Source organism: Ovis aries, chromosome 2 (genome assembly GCF_016772045.2).
Source record: "Ovis aries strain OAR_USU_Benz2616 breed Rambouillet chromosome 2, ARS-UI_Ramb_v3.0, whole genome shotgun sequence".
NCBI lineage: Eukaryota > Metazoa > Chordata > Mammalia > Artiodactyla > Bovidae > Ovis > Ovis aries.
The window spans coordinates 7,557,085-7,577,417 of NC_056055.1; the positions used below are offsets into that span (position 1 = coordinate 7,557,085).

A 20,333-nucleotide genomic window follows, 5' to 3' on the forward strand; every position below is an offset into this window, starting at 1 on the left:
GATCACCTATGGTCCACCTCTGGGTGTTTTGGGGGGCTGCTGGTCATAGTTGTAGTACAAGGCAGAGGGTAAGTCAGGCATTAGACAGAAAATCTGCCCTCCACCCTTTCCACCCTCTTCTCAGCAATATGTGAAGCTCCTCTGCCTTGAGTATCCTCCTTCTCCCTCAACTCAATCTACTCAATCTCTGATGTCCAAACCGTACCTAAGCTTTCCCTAAAATGTTCAAGCTGCAAGTCAGCTGTTCCCCTTTGACCTCCTATGCATGCTACATGCTGCCTTTCATTGTTCAAGAAACAGCAGATGCACTTATTGAGAGGTAGTCACCTGCTAGCCCCTAGAAGAGACTTGCTTTGCCTGTCCTCATTTGATCCTCAAAGCAACTTCACAAAGTAGGTGCCACTGTCATTCCCATTGTACAGATGAGGGCACAGCTTGTAAGAGGTCACAAAGTAAGGGAAGAGATCCGAACCCAGGATTCTTGCCTGGAAAATCCCACGGACAGAGAAGCCTGGCAGGCTACAGTCCACAGGGTCCCACACATTCAGACATGACATAGTGACTGAGAAAGCATGAAGTCTGTCCGACCCCAGCCCATCCCAGCTCCACCAGAACTGTCCAACAGACCCTTCTGCTAGCACAGAAGTGGTCATATGACTGTGTCCAGTATGGTAGCCACTAGCCCCAGGTGGCTACTGAATTCTGAAAACGTGGCTAGTGTGACGGAAGAACTGGATTTTAAACTGCATTTTCATCTTCACTAATTTAAAACCAGTCACATGTGGCTAATGACCACTGGACTGGACGGCAGAGTGCTTTATAACTGCGGCTGTTAGCACTCAGCCCCGGTCGTCCAGTTTGAGACTCTGAGCCCTTTGAGAAGGCAGGATCTTGAGAGCTCCCTCTGAGCCCATAGGAGGCGACGCAGAAATATTTTGGTAATGGACTCACCCTGCATATTTGTTTAGTCACTAAGTTGTATCGGACTCCTTGCTACCCCATGGACTGCAGGCTGCCAGGCTCCTCTGTCCACAGGATTTTCTAGGCAAGAGTACTGGAGTGGGTTGCCATTTCCTTCTCCAGGGGGTCTTCCTGACCCAGGGATCCAACCTGCCTCTCCTGCATTGGCAGGCGGATTCTTTACCACAGAGCCACCTGGGAAGCCCAACCTTGCCTGCAGTCCTGTGATTACTTGGTCCAGTCTGCCTTGTGAACTGGGAAATTCCCGCAACCCCATTGGGCATTAGGAGCCACACCCCTGGGCAAAAAGGGGAGGAGCTCGACTCCCTTACCTGTGCAGATTGTCCGGCTCGAAACAGGTCTTGGTGACGTCGGTGATATTGGGGTCACAGCACTCCCCGCCGTCGAAGTTGAAGCGCTCGTAGTTGCAGTCCATGTCACACACCCCGTTCTGCTGCTTCTTGGCGAAGGCGGGGTGGCGCAGGTGTCGGCAGTCCCCGCCGTCGTGGCCGGTCAGCGTGTGGTTGCATTCGGGGTCGCAGTTCTCGTCGCCGATCTTGCTGATGTCGCAGTTGGCCAGGATGAGGCGGCGGCGCAGGGAGGAGTTGCTCACCTCCAGCACCTCGAGCTCCCAGGAGATGTTATAGTGCTTGAAGGCCTCGGCCAGCTGCTGGTGCTGGAAGTCGATCTGCTGTCGGCTCACCGTGGGGTTCTCCCGGCCGTCGTCGTGGAGGTTGACCACGCGGTAGCGCACCACCTTGGGCTGGCGGAGCCGCGGCAGCCGGTTGTAGTTGGCAATGACCTCGGGGCTGTCGCACAGCGTCTGCCCGCACAGCGGCGGCTCCAGGCTGGTGTCCAGCAAGGAGCCATGGGCGCCGCTGACCTCCACGCGGGGGCTGCTGCCGTCCTTCATGGGGGACCAGGCCCGCTTCACATTGTCCCAGTTCTCCTGCAGGAGGAGCTGAGGTAGAGGGCCCTGGGGGCTGCGGGTCCCCATGTCCAGCAGGATCTCGCGCTGCGTCCTGGCCACCTTCCACAGGCTGAAGCGCTCCACGTAGCCCCGGTAGTTGTGGTTCAGGGCGCTGCCTCCCAGCATGAGGACTTTACACTTCTGGGTCAGGGGGCTGAAGATCCCGCCCACCTGCTCCCCGGAGGTGGCCACCTGGGCACCGTTCATGTAGAGCTTCATCAGCCGCCCGTCGTAGGTGGCAGCCAGGTATACCCACTGGCCTGGGAGGTAGCTGCGGTGGGCATTGATGGTGGTCACTTGCCGGGCCCGGTCTGTCTTCAAGGAGAAAAAGTAGCGTGGGTCTCTGTTGCCTTGGTCACTGACGGTGTGAATGCCCACGACCCATCCTCGGTCACGTGAGGCATAAGAACATTTGTCATAGAGCCCTATGTAGCCCCAAAAGAAAAAGATGAATAAATAAAGGGTGGAGGAAGGAGGGGACAGTTCTTTCTTTCTGATAAAATTCCTATCAGGATGTCCTAGAAGAAGAAGTTTACAAACTGCGCTCAGTGGCCTCCTGGCAGTGACTAACTGAGCCTCTGGGACCAGCCCGAGGGCAAGGTGAGGGCTACAGGAATGGATAACACGGATGAGGTGGCTTTGGGAGGTTCTGACCACAACTTTAACCCATGTGGTTTCACTTTGATTGGTTCTGAGTATGGGACACACAAAAAACGACATTGTTTGCAGAATACATACTTGAGCCAAAGGAAACAACAGTAATACTACTAATAATTAAAATCTGAAAATCTTTGATTTTGCAAAACCGTTGGATGGGGAAGAGGACTTTTTAATTAAAAGTGTCTTTTAAGTGTAGAATGACATACATGGTGACAGGAGGAGGTAAGAGAAGAATCAAAGGGAGAAAATGATCCATAGAAGGTGCTCATTCCGACAGCGCCGACTACAGTCACCATAACTAGGAGTGTGTCAGCCACCAGCACTCATCAATGATCAGTGGCGGTGAAGTGCCAGGAAAGTTGCCTGGAGAAGTGATGGTCATGGGCTGCAAAGCTTCTATCGTAACAGTAGTCCTGACTAGCTCTGACATTCACCCCCAAAGAAAGGCAGGCATACTTACTATCTGAGCTGGAAAGGTTTTTAAACATTACCAATTCCAACTCCTTCACTTGAAAGTTAAGGGAGTTGAGACTCAGGAAATGGAAGGTTTTTGTTAGGTTACACAGTCACTGACAAATTTCCTGACACTCAGTTCAACCCTGCTTTTCTCTAACATCAATGCTAATATTTTAAAAAGTAAAAGGCATCCTCTTAGCATAAACAGATGCTGGGGACTCCATCATTAAGTAAAACCAAGCCTCTGTCACAAGTGAGGCATTGTGTTAAGGTCTGCACATGCATTAATTCTCTTAACCCATGTAGCACCCTCAAGGTGATGATATTAAGTTAACAGAGGTGGAAACAGGAATTGAAGGAGGTAAAGAGAGGGATAGTTTAAGGTCAACTGGCTGGTAACTAGATCCTAGATCCATCAGAGCCTAGGATCACCGTCCTAGGCACTAACTTTACCTCCCTCTACCCCATCAGTGTCACCAAGGGTCCATCTGCATAAAAACACCTGCCTGGGTTGTCCCAAATTTCAGTTGACTGTTTGGGAAAGTTCCAAGCTAGACTTCTCTAGACTTAGCCTGGAAACCCCAGGAAGTCACTAAGTAGATTCTTTCTGGATCTAAGTCTCTTTACTCTCATCAACTCCTGTTCCCAGCTTTTATGGAATATACCCAGTGTCCTTGGCACAGGCAAGCAGTTGGATGGGGAAGAGGACTTTCTAATTAAGAATGTATTCTAAGCGTTCGATGATGTATGAGGTTAGGTGGGAGGAGAGAGCAGGGATAGGAGAAAGAATAAAAGATGCTCATTTAGGAGGACAGTCCCTACTTTCAGCTGGAGAATTGTTGCGGTCACCATAACTTTGTACCTCTGCCATTAGCACTCATCAAATGAGCACAGAGAGTGTCTAGCAAAATCAATAGAGAAGGCCCACACAGTTTGTACTTCTCTGTGGGTACTGGGGCCTTCGATTTTGTGTAAATCTGTGAGCAGCTGACATGGATGGTAGTTTTGGCCAAGCTTCCAAGTCCACCTCCATCTCCCCTATCAGCATTCCCTGTTCTACCAACTTTCAAGTGATGGCCAGGGTCTCCTACAGTATCAACCTGCTCTCAGGCCTTGATGAAACACCATGTATTGGTGGGTCTTGGTCCTCTCCCGGGCAAAGGAGGGGAATGAATGAGGTTTCCCTCATATGCCTGGTCCACGGGGGATTTTCTGTGATTCCAGGTTTCCCAAAGGCTAAAACAGAAACCACCTCTCCCAGGAAGATTTCCCTAATGGTCCTGTGAGGAATAATCACTCTCTCCTCTGAATTCTTTGTACTTTTAGGAAACTGTACATTTACTCTCCAGTTTTAGAATCTCCCCTAGACATGACACTTTTTGAGAATGATGACTCTGTCTGGGTCATCTCTACCCTGTCCAGCATCTTGCACTATGGGGTGTACACAGCAGGCACTCAGCAAGTGTCCCGCAAATGCGCACATGGATGATTCTGAACAGCGTGGGAGAAGAGTAAAGGTGAAATAGAATCAGAGGCACTAATCTATGACTCCCTGGATAAAGGACAGAGAGAATCAGAAGACAGAGTGTGTTCTTGGCCGGATACAAACAGCAGGACCTTTGGACTCAGGGTAATTCTGATGACAACAGTTATTGGCCGTACATCCGGGGCAAATTGCTTCACCTCTGTGGATCTCAATCCCCTCCTCTCTATCTCTCTTTACGTATGTTGTCATGCTTAAAAGACATAGTGGCTATACCATCCTTGGCACACCGTGGCTGTCCAGATGGGACTACATTGTTAAAATGCTAGAGAATCTCAGAGTGATGTCAAAGATGAAATGGGGGAAAGGATAAAAAACAAAATACAGCAACACCAGGGAGAATGGGTATCCTAAAGACGATGTGACTGGTGTATCAAGAGCTGGTAGGATGAGGGCTCAAAAAAGCACAAGTCCTCCTCAAATTTACTGGCAGACTCTACTCAGAAATCATAACCCACACCCCCTCCCCGCTCATTGGCTTTGCTACTGTTATAAGACTTGCATGTTAAAAGCCACCTCCCCACTGACCTCTCCAAGGCCAAAGCTCTGACTCCACATTTGGAATGAGCTCCCCTATGTCTTTCACTGCTAGCTATGGGAAGTATGACAGAACAGGCTTTTGGACTTCACCCCCCGCCCCCCTGCCCTTGACCACCGCCCCCCCATCCCTGCCCTCACCACATCCCACCTCTCTGCTCACCTTCTCTTCCTCTTCTGGCTAACACCCCCCCACACCTCCCAAACAGAAAATTCTTCTAATAAGAAAATTCACATCTGAAACAGGATCCTTTCTCTCTCTCTCTGCAGGTTTTTATTTGACCAGGGGCTCTCAGGCCTGGCTTTGCTGTTGCCTTTGGAAGGTGGCTGGCTGGGGTAGCAAGGCAAAATGTGTACATATCTGTAGGGTGCCCTCAGTTCAGGACCTTCCTGGGACTGGGGTACATGGGCTTCAGCCACCTCTGTTTGCAGTTGAGAGAAAAGAGGGAATCAATGAGAAAGGCTTGACTCTGCGACACGGAGCGGAGGACCAAGAGGCAGCTTAGCCCCAGGAGGCAGAGAGGAAGGGCAAAGGGAGGGTTTCAGTGGAACCAAGAGGAAACACAGTAAGGGAAACGAGAACCTTGAAGCAGTGGCTTCAAAAGTTCAGAGGGAAATATTTACCTGGGGTGTTAGTGGTGAAAGGAAATCACTGAATTTCAATAGGGATGGGGGGGATGGGGTGTAGTGGTGAATGGGATTTATTTCTGGGCAAAAATGAAGTAATCAACAGCAGTCACATTTCAGAGGGCTGGATGGGAGACACCGCTGTTTCACCAGCCTGGAACTGGAGATCTGGGACCAGAGGTCTGGGCTCCCGGTCTGCTGCATGACCTTGCCAGGGACAAGTCACCCTGCCCCTTTGGCTGCCAGGCCTTATTTCCCTTTTCTGAGAAAGGAGGAGTTGGGGGTAAACGATCTCCCTGCTACAGTTTAAGAGCTCTTTTGTTCCCTGTGAGAATGGTTCCTTGTAAGGAGGAGAAGCTTCAAAAATGCGTGTTGATTTGAATCGGATGCCTCACATCATTGCCAGTTCTTGTGTGCTTAGAGGACACGTCCTTTGCATGTCTCCATACCAGACATGGAACAGTGTTCTCTGGAGGACATGGGTGAATGCCAGTACCCCTCCACCTCATCCTTCCCCGCGGTTCTCCAGGAAGATAGAGACAGAGTGAAAGAAACAGTTAGAGTCAGTCTGAATGTCGGTGCCATCTGGGTGGTACTAGAGGTTGATCCCGGGGGACACATCCTCATGGAATGGCCACAGGCAATCCTGCACACCATCTAAGCCTAATTAGCATAAGCCTGCCTCAAAGCTGTAAGCAGGCAGAAGCAGGCAATGAAAGTGCCAGAGCCCATTCATTCACCAGCCAATGACCGTCCGGGGCACCTGCACAGATGAGGAAGTAGAGGCCCAGGAAGGAGGCTGCCCTGGGTCTCATGACCAGCATCAGATGCTTGAACCCTCGTCTCTCAAATGCGTCCCTATCTTCTGGCAGCCAGATTTGCTGTGAAAGGGCTGCACAGCCCAGCAGAAGCTTGATGTTTATTTATTTTTATTGTCTCTCTCTCTCTCTCTTTTTTTTTTCTGGTCTCAACTCACCCCAAAGGTAGAGGGCATGCACAATGGGGCAAGTTCAAACACAGAAGGGCTTGCAGGGAGTTTCCCAAAACTTCTGCCCAGGCCACCTGGGGTGAGTTGTCCAGGCTTTGGAGTCAGGATCACTCTCAGGATCCCTGCACTGTCACCGCGCCAGGGCAGTGTGGTGTGACCACGCCACTCCAGCCCAGGTGTAGATGGGTCTTCCTCCCACACATTGATCACGCTCCTCCCTGTCCTAAAAGACATCTGTTTGGTAATTACGCATTCTACTTCCTGAGTATATCTCTCTCTGGTTCATTTCTAAACACCCAACATCCAACACAGTATCTGGTACCTTGCAGGTGCTGCATAGAGTCTATCATTAAAATTATAAAATAAAGGAAGGGAGGGAGCAAACAAGGAAGGCAAGAGAAGGGAAGCAGGGGGACACTTCTCTATCACTCTGTTCCTTACAAGAGCACCATCGTATGATTAATATAATCACTTTGTTTAGAGCGTACTAAGCGCCATGTGCTTTACATGAATTCTCTCACTTGGTCTTCACAACAAAACTACCAGTGCAGCCCATTCTGCAGAGAAAACAGAGGCTCAGAAAGGTTAGCAGCTTGTCCAAAGCAACACAGCTTAGAATCCATGTCCATATAAGTCCCAGACCCCACTTCTTAATCACATTACTGCACCAAGTGCCAAGTGGCGCACACATTATCCTGGGCTATCTGAAGACATGCCCCACCCCCTCCAGAAGCATTTCTGCAAGTTCAACAGCACCAGCACAAGCAAGTGGAATTGAACCACAAAAAGGCTGCTTTCCATGTCATTCTTCTGCCTGGTGCTCAATTCTGGACTAAGAATCAGTGGCTCTTTACAATTAGCTTTTCGTCGGTTCTGCCTGCCTTGCCTCGCTTTACTGGGACCAGAGACCTGCCCGGGCCTGGCTGCCTATCTGGAGTTTGGGGTGCCTCCCTGTTTTGTCCTTCAGCATCTGAACCTCCATTACTAGCCTCCTAGCCTATGGGCTTCTGACTCAGCTTTGCTCCATTGCACAAGCTCTATATTGCAGTGTTCTTCAGCTTTCCTTCAAGGCTGCTGTCCTGCTCTTGGCTGCCTCCCATCTTCCATTCCATCTGCATGGGCTGAAATGTCTTCCCCTCAAAAAACTCCTAGGTGGAAGGCTAGCCCCTCATCCCTCAGAATGTGAATTTATCTAGAGATAGGTCTTTAAGGAGATAATTAAGCTACAATGAGGTTATTGCGTTGGGCCCTAATCCAATATAATGGTTGTCCTAAGAGGAAGAGATTCAGATACAAGGGGAAGACAACATGAAGACATGGGATGGAAAAGGTGCCCTGTACAGGCCAAGGGCAGAGGACTTGGAAAGTCCAACCCTGCAGACACTTTGATCCCAGACTCCTAGTCTCTAGGGCTGTGACAAAATAGACCTCTGTTGTTTAAGCCAGTAAGTCATGGTGCTGTGTTTGTGGTAATCCTAGCAAACTATAATACTGCCATTCAACAAGTTTTTTTTAAGCTCTCCCCCTGAAGTTTCTCTAAAATCATTTGCTGCTTTGTACTCAATTCAGTATCCTTCTTGGTTACAACTCATTGTCTCAGCTTAACTCCTACTGTGGGCAGGGCAAGTACTGCGAGGATATAAAAATGGCTGGTGCGGTCGCCTCACAGGAAATGCTCCTCCCAGGAAAGAGCTGCTTCTGCGCTCCAGCTGGAGACCCTGCTGTGTACTGAGCATGTGCCTAGCTGCTTCTGGGCCAAGATGTCTCCTATGACCCTCACAAGCAACCTTGTATAACAGGCACTGTTTATAGATGAGAAAACTGAGCCTCAGAGGGTGAGGTCAACCTGCCCAAGGTCACACACCACTAACTGGGAGGAAGGAGTGGAATTCAAGACTCCTGATTTCAAGTTCAGTTCCCCTACAGCTGAGCCAGACCTCCGCTAGGAGGACCTTGACATGCGCTGGTACTTACATCGCATAAGACATTTTAAGTAGCCTAGCGCTGATGTACACAGGAGGATGTGTGTCGACCAGACGCAAATTCTATGCCATTGTATACAGGGGACTTGAGCATCCCACAGCTTTTGGTAACTACGGTGGGTCTGGGAACAAATGCACCGGGGATACCAAGGGAAAACTGTAAGGATAATAATAACGGGCAATGTAGTGGTCTCTCGGCTAAGCACAGACATCCCCTTCCATGCTCATAAGAACCCAGTGAAGTGGGCTTGACTGATCTTCCTTGACAGAGAAGGAACAGGTTCAGAGAAGCTAACTGGCTTCTCTCCAAGGATCTCAGCTAGAGAGTGGGAGAATCCCACTTGGGCTAACTCTAAAGCCAGAGCTGTCTTCTGGGATGCTCTCCTTCAGGGGGAAAAAATCTCTTAGCCCACAGTCAAGGTTCTTGTGCCCCAGCTCTGCCACTTTGCTGCTATATGTCAATGGGTGGGCAGTCTCCCCAGCAAGGGCATCTTCAAATCCTCCCCTATGAAATAGGAGGGTTGTATCACACGGCCACAGAGGTCCCTTCCACCTGAGACCCTCTGTAACTCTGAGATCTCAGGTCTTTCAGACGTCCCTGCCTCAGTTCCTACTGAAGGGAATATAAGGTCATGGAGGAGTGGGGAGGAGGGAAAAGAAGGCCATTTCAGGCCCTCCAACTTCAGGATGTCCACTAGCTGTGATGTCCACTAGCTGTGGAATACGAGCAGAGGTGAGAGGATGTGGGGATGAAAGGGGGAATTTAGGTCAACAATCTGGTTTTTCAGGAGGCTAAAAAAAAATTAAAAGCTAAAAGTTGAAGCTGGTCCTTTTTTTTGTTTGTTTTGTTTTCCCTTCCATGGTTTAATGGCTGGTATCAAAGCCACAGAGAAATGCTTGAGAGAGCAATCCTATGGAAAGCTTTTATCTGTCTAGAGGAGGGTGATTAAAACAGACAGATTCGGGTTAAGTATACCCATGGCCCCTGCACTTGGTTCAGTGGTGGGGGAGGACCACCAGGGTGACCCTGGAGGACTCAGCAGCACCAGGCAGGTGCCCGAGGGACTTCAGCATCCCCATTCCTCCAGGCCGGCGTACCTTGGCTCAAAGGATGGCGCTTAGGCTCAGTGGAAGGAGAAGGCTTGGAGGAAATCACACTTGGCTAGAGGCTTCTCCACACTCTGCTGAGTTCTGGCTGTCTCTCCCTCTGGGTGTGAGAGGCTGGGATATCAAGAGTGACCCTTTGGGGCAATTCACAAGGTCAAGATCAGGTCTAGGCGGAGCAGCGTGACCAGCATCCATGGCAGCGCCTGTGTCTGCTCCCTGCCTGTGGTCTTCTTCCCTGCTGGGAACCATCGCCCAAAAAGTCCCTGATATTATCGGTCCACTCACTTTTCTTCTTCTTTTTTTTTACACTAGCCTTGTGACCTTGGATGAGCTCACTCAACTCTCTGAGGCTGTTTTCCCATTTGTATTCCAGGGATTAAACAGTCTCATTCTGTATACTTCACAGGTCTTTTTTTTTTTTTTCTTTTGAGAGAGAGAGAAAGGAGATAAATGGATGCATATTTCCTTGTAAACTGTTTAAGGCCATTTGGATGTAAGGCAAGGTGAACAAGAGTATGTCTAAAGGCTCCTAAAAATCCATTTTCTGTATTAATACACAGACTTACATAACACACTGGGGATGGCAAAGTGCTTTTAGGGGCTCAAGGTGCATCCGTGTTTCCCTCTAGACTGTGGCTCTCCAGGGTGCCTCCTTCACTCACATGAAAGCAGGCTCTGTGAATATAGCACGGTCAGAGTTCTAGAGACCAGCAAGCATGCGTTCAGCTCCTGGCTCTGCCGTGCACGAGCGTGACGCATGGAGAGTCAGAGCATCTCTCTCTTAGAATCAGTCTTCTCATCTGTAAAAAGGGGATGATGCGATCTACCTCTGCTGGTTGGAGGGGGAACTAAAGAGATAATAAGCGTATCCAGACTTGGCACATGGGCGCTGGTGATGGTTGGATGGCATCACCGACTCGATGGACATGAGTTTGAGGAAGCTCCGGGAGTTGGTGATGGACAGGGAGGCCTGGCGTGCTGCAGTCCAGGGGGTAGCAAAGAGTCGGACATGATTGAGCAACTGAACTGAACTGAAGCATTTGTACTGTGGAGACTTAACTGTTGGAATCCGAGCTCTGCTGCTTGTTAGCTTGTAGCCTTGGGCAAAATCCCTTCACCTCCCTGATAGTTTTCTCAACTGTAAACTGATAATAACAGTACTTAAGGCACAGTGACATTTTGAGGATTTAGTTAGAGAATACAAATACTCATCTGCATAGCACATGATAAATGTTAGCTATGCTGTTTAATCAGTATTAATGATAAACGTCTGTGCCTTTTCCTCCAAATTGGGACCATTTTCCCCCTTCTTCTGTGTGGTTAAACTTTATCCTTTCTGAGGCTGTTCTCTGAAAGAGAGAGACCTGTTCATCACTCTCTTTTTCACACGTTGTCATTGAAATTGGTTCATAAGGGCTTTAAAAAAGGAAGTGGGAGGGGGAGAGGGAGAAGAAGATAAGGAAGAAAGGGAGGCAGGGGTGGAGGGGAAGAGGAGTCAGGATGAAGGGGAGGGGAAGAGTGGAGGAGGAAGAGTTACATGTTTTCTTCTGTTTACCCTTAAAAGTTTCCCCAGTGGACTCGGGTGCTGACATTAAAGCTGCCCCACAGGAGAGCGCTGACCTTTGGTCTTTTTGATGAAGACCCACTAACTTCAGAGATAATCACATTGCTTCTCAGAAAACCCTCAAGCCAAAGCCCCCTGCCGCCCACACTCTTCACAGCAGCCCCAAGCTCACCCTTCACATTCACAGAATCAGGCACAGTCAGGACTGGAGGCTCCCTCAAAAATCATTCAACAGCCTTTAACACCCAGCCTCCCGTCTGAATCACCTGTACTTCTCTACAAGTGACTGTGTATCTCCAGAATCAGACAACTTCTGAGCCCCTGGAGAACAAGGCCTTTGCACCTTGGGGCATTTCTTGGTGCTCACCAGTATGCTCAGCCGTGCCTGACTGACCCCATGGATTGTAGCCCACCAGGCCCCTCTGTCCATGGGATTTCCCAGGCAAGAATACTGGAGCGGATTGCCACTCCTTATTCCAGGGGATCTTCTCCACCAGGGATCAAACCCTCATTTCGTGCATTGGCAAGTGAATTCTTTACTACTAGCACCACCTGGGAAGCCCCAGTGCTCACCCAGAGTGAGCCAAAATCGCTTCCCTTTCCTCTCCACACAGTGGTGCGGGATCTGGACTGCAGGAACCCACAGAGTTATTCAGTGCGCTTTACCCAAGGGAGCCCTAGAGCTGTCTGAGGCTTTCACTGTGTTATCCTTGGCTCTTCTTTTCCCTAAATCAACATCCTCAAGTCCTTTCTGATTTATTAATCTGTCCATTCACCAATTCTTTCAACACATAGTCACCAGGCATCCACTGTATCAGGACCCAGCTGGACATTCAAGTATAGAGATATACCCTCTGCTGAGAGACCTGCTGATCCTTAATGTTAGCGCCAGTCCTTCTGTTAAGGCAACACAGATACAATACAAGTTGATACTATGCAATTAGGAAGATCTACTATCACCAGCATCTGCCTCCTCACATTATCCCTAGGACCTGATTTGTCCTAATGGCTCTCCAAGCCGCATGAACCTCCCGAGAAATCAACAGAGCCACTATTGACGGTGTGCCACGTACAAGACCAAGACCTTTATGTGCATCAGCTCACTGAATTACTATACCTACTCTACAGGATAAGTTCTCTTGGTCCCAGTTTACGGGTAAGGAAACTGAAGCTCAGAGGTGGACTGACTGGGCAAAGGTCAACAATAACGCAAACAGGATTCGGTGCCAGCTCTTTGATTCCAAAGCCAGATGCTTAGCCAATGCCTTAAGTTTTCTATGGCTAAATATAAGCAGAAATTATTTTTTACTTAATACTTATTTTCTCATATACTCAACATTTTACTCTTCCTTATGTTAATTACACACTCTGCCGGTGATAACAACACAAGAAGCATTCTTAAGACTCCTTGGAGTTTTAACGTGTACAAAGGACCTTAATTATTTCATTCACTTCTCCCAAGAACTCTCTTTAAGACGTTATGTTCACAATTCACACAAATGGGGGAAATGAGGCTCTCAGAAGGTAAAGAGTACATCTCTTTACATCTCTGCATTTAGAGCCTTAAGAGGCTGCTGAGGACCTAAGTACTCAATCAACATTTGTTGAACAGATGAATGAGCAGTGACTGAATGAATGAAATAAATGCCTAATACTTGTGAAGAAACTCAACCGGAGGATTCTGAGGTTTGGATTCATCTTTGTAGTACTGGAGTAAGAGTTCTGACTTGGAGGCAGAGCAGGCATCCTGGTGACAATGAGTAAGCCCCTCTGTCTCCAGGGCCTCAAATGTCTATCCATCGAGTAGGAGGTTGGCATTGGTGGGCACCAGGTCGATTGCGTAAAATACTGAAAAGAGCAACCAGAGGTCAGGAAAGACGCTTGCAGTGCGACTAAGTTGTGTGACCCGAGGCAAGTCGTGCTTTCTCTGGCCTCCTTTTCTCATCTCTGAAAGAAGATCGTGGTGAAATCGCTTCTGGGGCTTTTCTTCAAATGTAGGGAGATTTCTAAATTGGGAGTGACGAGACATGAACTTGTGTCCTGATTTGCCACTAAGGTACTATTGATCTGGTGCAAATTCCTTCCATCTGGGGTAGCGTCATGACTTTCATGGACCCTGTAGGCTTTTTCTTTCTCCCTAAATATATATAATTATACTTTATGACTGCATTGGTATAAAGATGTATATAATCTTTTTATATACACATGAAGGGTGTAAAGGGTAAAGATTTATATAATCTTTATATTACATATTTAAATATATATAATGAAGGGTGGTTTCATTATCATATATGTATTATTATGCTAGCTTTTTTCTCCTGATTTAAAAAAGAAACATGAAGCCATTTTTATGGGCCTCTTAAAAGTGCTGTGGACCTCAGGCGTTGCGTCAACTGCAGCTAATGGATGAATCGGCCTTGGGTCCATCTCTAAGAAGACGGGTCTTCATCTACAGAATAGCATCGGAGGAGGCTTTGAGTGCCTGCTGCTTGCCAATCCAGGGAGCTCGGAGGGATACAGAGGATTCCCACACGGGCGAGTCCAGTGATGTGACTTTCCTAACCGGCGGAGGCCCACAACAAGTTACGTGGAAACACACCCTAGACAGTGTGGGCTGCGCTCTGGACACAAAAGCTCCTCTGGGGCGGGCCTGCTGTCACCTCACCCTGGCGCACACAGCTAGGGGCGAGCCTTTCGGGGAGTGAGCAGGCAGCCAGAGACGAGAAAGGGATGTGGCCAGACAGGCAGATCCCTGCTTTGCTGGGCTGGGGGCATCTGGAATCACTCTCCAAAGGGGGGGGGGGGGGGGGGGGGGGGGGGGGAGGGCGGGCCAGCAGTGGGACTGGATGTTTGCCAAGTGCGCGCCGCGTGCCAGGCACCGTGCTTGGCTCCTTGTGTGGAGCAGGTCAGTTTCCTTTCACCATATCGGAGCACTGTTACCTCCACTTTATAGATGAGAGAACTGATACTCAGACAAGCCCAAGCCAGAGTAACTCGCAAATGACAGAGGTGGGATTCAAACCCAGGCAATGGGTCTCGAGGGTTCACGTTCCTAAGTTCTGAATTAGGCTGGCCAGTCAGGGGAAAACTGACTACATGAGGACAAAGGAGAGTTAATTATAAATAAATAAAGCATAATAGAGTAAGTTCTAGTGGAGGTATAAGCCAAAGAGCTCAGCGGAGGGAACACTTGACTCAGACAAGAAGGCTCCAGGAAGTTTTCTTGGATGAATGACATAACTAAGCTTGCATAAGGAATTTGGCGGGAGAGGAGGGGTAGGGGGTGGGAGGCTGGGCAGACCAGCTTTCTAGCAGTCAAGAGCTGTGGTCACTGGAAGGTGACTCTGGAGATGGAGAAGACATCTGCTTTTGATGGCACTGAGGGAGCTCTTAGAGGGAAACGGCATAGCTAGATTGTGCAGGGTGGGGAATGCCAGACGGAGAGATTGGAAGTTTATTCCATAGACAACAGGGACTCTGGTGGGTTTTCAGAAACAGAGTCCATCAGGGTAGGGATCATCAGCTAGGGATTTCATGATGCTCTTACTGATAGAGTCACAGAACTGAAAGAATCAGACTCCTTTCTCCGGACACCCTGTCCAGTGCCTGTGGGCAATCCCGAGCCCTTCAGCCTTAAAGACTTATAATGAAAGGCATGGGATGTAAGCAAAAATTTTGAAAAGAGGGCTGATATACTTTTCAGATACGAGTTTTCTATTGTTTAACTATCCAGTAAAAAATCATAAATTATAACTCAAATCAAAAGAACTCTTTAAAACTCCAGATGGGTAGGTGGTATTTAATCATTCACTGGGACTTCAGATTTTGAATTTTATTCCACTAGGTGGAGAATGATCTAGCTCAGCTTTGAGCTTGCTCTCTAGCTGACCTTGATCAAATACCATCTACCTTCCCGGGCTTGGTCCTCTCGTTTACTCAACCAGGAGAGGGTGGGGAGTTGAATCTCTAAGTTGTTCCCTAACTCTGATCATCTATCACACAAACTCTTGAGGTGCAGTGTTGTATCACCTGTGACTTCATACTCTGAGTACTGAGCCTGGGACCTGAAACAAAGTAGAGCCGATGTATACTCACTGAATGCATCAAATGAACTGAGCTTTTAATTCAAGCTCCTGTGGAATCTTTAGCGGATTTTTAAACAGAAGGTTTGAAATAGGTGACCATTTTTTTTTTTTTTAACAAAAAAGCATAAAAACAAGCAGATCAATAACACAGACAGGCTAGAGTTTCCTCTCTAGCTGTAAAAGGTGTTGAGGAACTCAAAGACTCTGGAACAGAGAAAAGACTGAGGGGAGGAGGCCTAGGACCCTGCAAGGTCAAAGGGGAAACCAAATGTGAAAGAAGTTAATGCTAGAGAGGATGTGGAGAGAAGGGAACCCTCCTCCACTGTTGGTGGGAATGTGAACTGGTGCAGCCACTGTGGAGAACAGTATGGAGGTTCCTTAAAAAACTAAAAATAGAGCTACCGTACGACCCTGAAATCCCACTCCTGGGCAGATACCTGGAGAAAACCATAATCCAAAAAAGATCCATGCATCCAAATGTTGATTACAGCACTATTTGCAATAGCCAGGGCATGGAAACAACCTAAATGTCCATAACAGAGGAGGGGATAAAGATGTGGTGTATATATATACAGCGGAATACTATTCAGCCATAAAAGCAGCAAAATCGTGCCATCTGCAGAGATGTGGACAGAATCCACAGACTGTCAACCAGAGTGAAGTAAGTCAGAAAGAAAAAAACAAATAGTAAACATCACTTATACGTGGAACCTAGAGAAATGGTACAGATGAACTTACTTGCAAAGCAGAAACAGAGACACAGATGTAGAGAATGAATTTATGGATACCAAGGGGGAGGGGGATGAACTGGGAGACTGGAACTGAGATATAAACACTAGCATGTAGAGAGCGGAAAGTGAAAGCGTTAGTCGCTCAGTCGTGTCCTCGTGTCCGACTCCCTGCGACCCTATGGACTGTAGCCCGCCAGGCTCCTCTGTCCATGGGACTCTCCAGGCAAGAATCCTGGGTTGCCATGCCCTCTTCCGGGTGACCTTCCTGACCCAGGGCCTACGTATAAAACAGATAACTGCTGAGAACCGTCTGTACAGCACGGGGAACTCTACCCAGTGGTCTGTGGTGACCTAAGTGGGAAGGGAACCTACTATTTAAAAAAGAGGGGGTACATGTGTAAGTGACTCTCTTTGCTACACAGCAGAAGCTAACGCATCACTGTAAAGCAACTATACTCCCATACATTAAAAACATTCCAAAACCTGAAAAAGCAAGGGGGTGGGAATAGTGTTCTATGAACACCAGATAATTCTGTTTCATCAGGCAAGTCCATGTTAGACAACTCTTCTCAACCAGTGAACATGTGGTAATGTTCCTGTAGACATTTTTGATCAACCCAGCTAGGGAAGGGAGGCTGCTTCTGCTTCTTGTGGGCAGAGGACAGGGATGCTGCTAAACATCCTAGAGTGCCTGGGACAAACTCCCACAACAGAGAATCACCCTTTCCAATATCTCCACTGTGCTGAGGTTGAGGACCCCTGATATGAGGAACTAGGAAATGTTATGGTAGAAAATAATGCTTGAGGAGGAAGTTGAATGTGATGCTAAGGAATTCTAGCCTGACCTAGAGGATTTGTAGTGGGATGTAGTGAACTCTGGGACTAATTCTATATAGTACTTGACCTTCGGGAAGTCACTTAACTTTCCCATACCCCTCAGCTCTCTCAATCTGGAATATTGGGATTATAAGAGTATCTATTGCAGAGGGTCCTTGTGAAGATTAAAGAGTTAATACACACAGAGTCCTCAGAACAGCGTCTGGCACATATTATGTGCTAAATATGTTAGCTATTATCCTTACCAGGTATAGGTAATAGGGAGCTACAGTAGACTCAAGTTTGAGAGAGTAACAAAAGAATCGCTTCGGCTGCTGCTAATGCTAGAAAAATGATCTAGAGGTGCATGATCACCGTGTGACTGTTATATCCACTCAATGAATAATCCTCCTTCAATCAGCTTCTGCTTCAGATGACATGGCAAGTGGGATGTGTGTGGGTCTGTGTGGCTGTTCTCAAGCCACTCAGAGTCTCAAGCCCCAAACAGAGTCGGGGCTCTGTTTTCCAGATATCCCAAGCCCACATCCAACTGCCTCTTCAGTCCAGGACCCTCACATTTTTAATGAATAAGTGGAAGAAGACAGAGAAGCCATACGGAAAGATGGAAAGGCAGGAAGCCTTCCACGAAAGCGGCTGCCAGTGACACACACCGCTCACAGGGATTCCAAGGGCAGAGCTGGGGGCGTGTTCTAGAGGATTGTTCGAGCTACTGATACTGTTCTCTGGGAGCCCTTGTTTGTAAACAGATATTTCTGCTGATGCTGGGCTTTGTAAGGGCGGACAGAGTCTGGTGGGGGTGGGGGTGGGTAGCGGAGAGTGTGGAAGAAAAAGGCAGGTTGTGTCCTCGAGCCTTAGACCGTGTGTTTGTTGTTGAGAATACAAAGACCTCACTGTATTAAATGAAAATGCTTGTTTTACAAGGCGAGTGGGAATATGATAGGTACATGTCGAAAATGCTTCGGAAACTGAAACAACTTCATGCCACGAGGGCTTCCTCCTACATCATGTGTCCAGGCGCACACACGGATCATGAAGGCTCAGAGTCTTTAGACCAGGGCTTGGGGGCAAAAGACAGTCCCAGAAGCTAAGTGACCACCAGCTCCCTTCTCTGCCCGCTCTATGCAGCCATCCCTTTCCCCACCAGCCCTGCCTCTATTTCACATTCTCTATTGGGTTCCCACCACCTGCTGACCCAAGGTAGAAGCCGTTATTGATCTAAAATATTAGAGTTGATAAAGGGGCCTCCATTCACCTAGACCCAGATCCAGAGCACTGCTGGGAATACTTAAAACCATGTCACTAAGCAGGACGAGCACTTGAATTTCTTTTTCAAAGTAGTTTTCAACTTCTGAAGTGAGATTTTCTAACTGTGCTCCAGTAGAAGTGAACGGTTCAGTGGAGGTTTCTCAGGAGATTTTCGTCAAGGACTCACCGTGGTACGAGGACAAGAATTGGAGTCTCCTAACTCTTGTCCTTGGAGAAGGCAATGGCACCCCACTCCAGTACTCTTGCCTGGCAAATCCCATGGACGGAGGAGCCTGGTAGGCTGCAGTCCATGGGGTCGCTAGGAGTCGGACACGACTGAGCAACTTCACTTTCATTTTTCACTTTCATGCATTGGAGAAGGAAATGGCAACCCACTCCAGTGTTCTTGCCTGGAGAGTCCCAGGGACGGGGGAGCCTGGTGGGCTGCCGTCTCTGGGGTCACTCAGAGTCGGACACAACTGAAGTGACTTAGCAGCAGCAGCAGCAGCAGCAGCAGCAGCAGCAACTCTTGTCCTAGCTCTAGCATGAGAAAAGTGAAAACTGAAAGTGTTAGTCACTCAGTTGCATCTGACTCTTTTTGGCCCCATGGACTGTAGCCTGCCAGGCTCCTCTGTCCGTGGAATTCTCCAGGTAAGAATGCTGGAGTGGGTAGACATTCCCTTCTCCTGGGGATCTTCCCAATCCAGAGATAGAACCCAGGTCTCCCACACTGCAGGCAGATGCTTTACTATCTGAGTCACCAGGGAAGCAGAGAGGCTGGTAAATAGGCTCCATGGATGGAAGGACAGATTGTTGAGGGCATGGACTGATGGAAGGGTGGAAAGATCAATGTATGGAAGGGGGATGAAGGGAGGGTGGGAAGGAGGGAAGGTGGGTGGATGTTGGGTGATGCTTGGAGATGGAAGAGTAGATGGATATTTGGATTCACAGATTCCTGGGTAAAGTCCACAGTGAATAATTATGATAAGGACCACCTCAGGCCACTTTGGAAGTGAACTTGCCCAGTTTAAAACTCAGAGAAACTCAGAGAACAGAGTTTGAATAAACAAAGTTGTAGATTATATTTCTAAGGAATAAACGAACTTCTCCTCAGAGAGAAAAAAAGTCCCCAATTCTATTTACTCCAACAAGGGTACAGATGAAGGAAAGTGCAATTCCTCAGTCTGATATGACAACTCAGCATCAACATTCTCATTTTCACAGATCTCCTAGAGTGTTCAGCTTTGAGAGCTGGGACCAGGCTTCAGGAAATGACCTCTTAGGTCTCCTTCTTTTAGGCATTTAAGTCATCATTTGGGGGCCATAGACCCCTTTTAGAAAGTGATGAAAACTTTCAACCAGAAAAATGTGCACAGTCTCAAATTTTTACAGAAAATGTCTTGAGGACAAGTGTCTTCAAGCCCTCCTGGAGCATAATGCAAGGAACCCCTCTTCCCCCTATTGGTTTAAAATATTAGTGCTATTCAGATATTTCAGTTGGTACTGGTATTAGCAAGGAAATAAGTGGTAATGATGTTCACCAAAATAGTAAGTAAAAACTGAACAATTACTAAGCAATGACACCAATAGTTAATTCAAACCGTGACAATGGCATAACTGACCCTCTACTCTCGGTCTCATATGATTCACTCTTCACATAGAGGTCAAACTGATCTTTGGAAAACAAACACCAGACCTTGTTACTTCCTCAGTTGAAACTCTGATAACTTTCTAGTTCATCTAGATCCAAATCCACATTCCACAAGCTGGGCTACGTTTAGCTTCAGAAACATAGGTCTCCTAATGGCTTGACTGCCTGCTTCTTCAGCCTGCTAAATCGTCTTTGTCCTGCCTCACGGTCTAGGCGCTGGCTCTTCTGTCTCTTTCTCTCTCTCTCTCTGGAACTCCATTTGGCTTTTCATAGGGCTTGTTCCTCCTCACTTGTCACTCAAGCTTCAGCCTGGCCACCTACGTCAATCCCCTTCTACTGTGGTCACTCTCCACAGCGTCCACTCTCAGTGCCTGTCACTGTTGCTGCTGC

General features: G+C 48.0%; 1 protein-coding gene across 1 annotated transcript in view; it reads right to left on the reverse strand.

Moving 5' to 3' along the window:
* Positions 1-20,333, reverse strand: part of PAPPA (pappalysin 1) — a 263,247-nt gene that overhangs the window by 227,501 nt on the left and 15,413 nt on the right. The window contains exon 2 of the mRNA XM_015092957.4: positions 1,293-2,355. Within this exon, the coding sequence (XP_014948443.2) occupies positions 1,293-2,355 (1,063 nt within the window). The remainder of the gene's footprint in view (positions 1-1,292; positions 2,356-20,333) is intronic.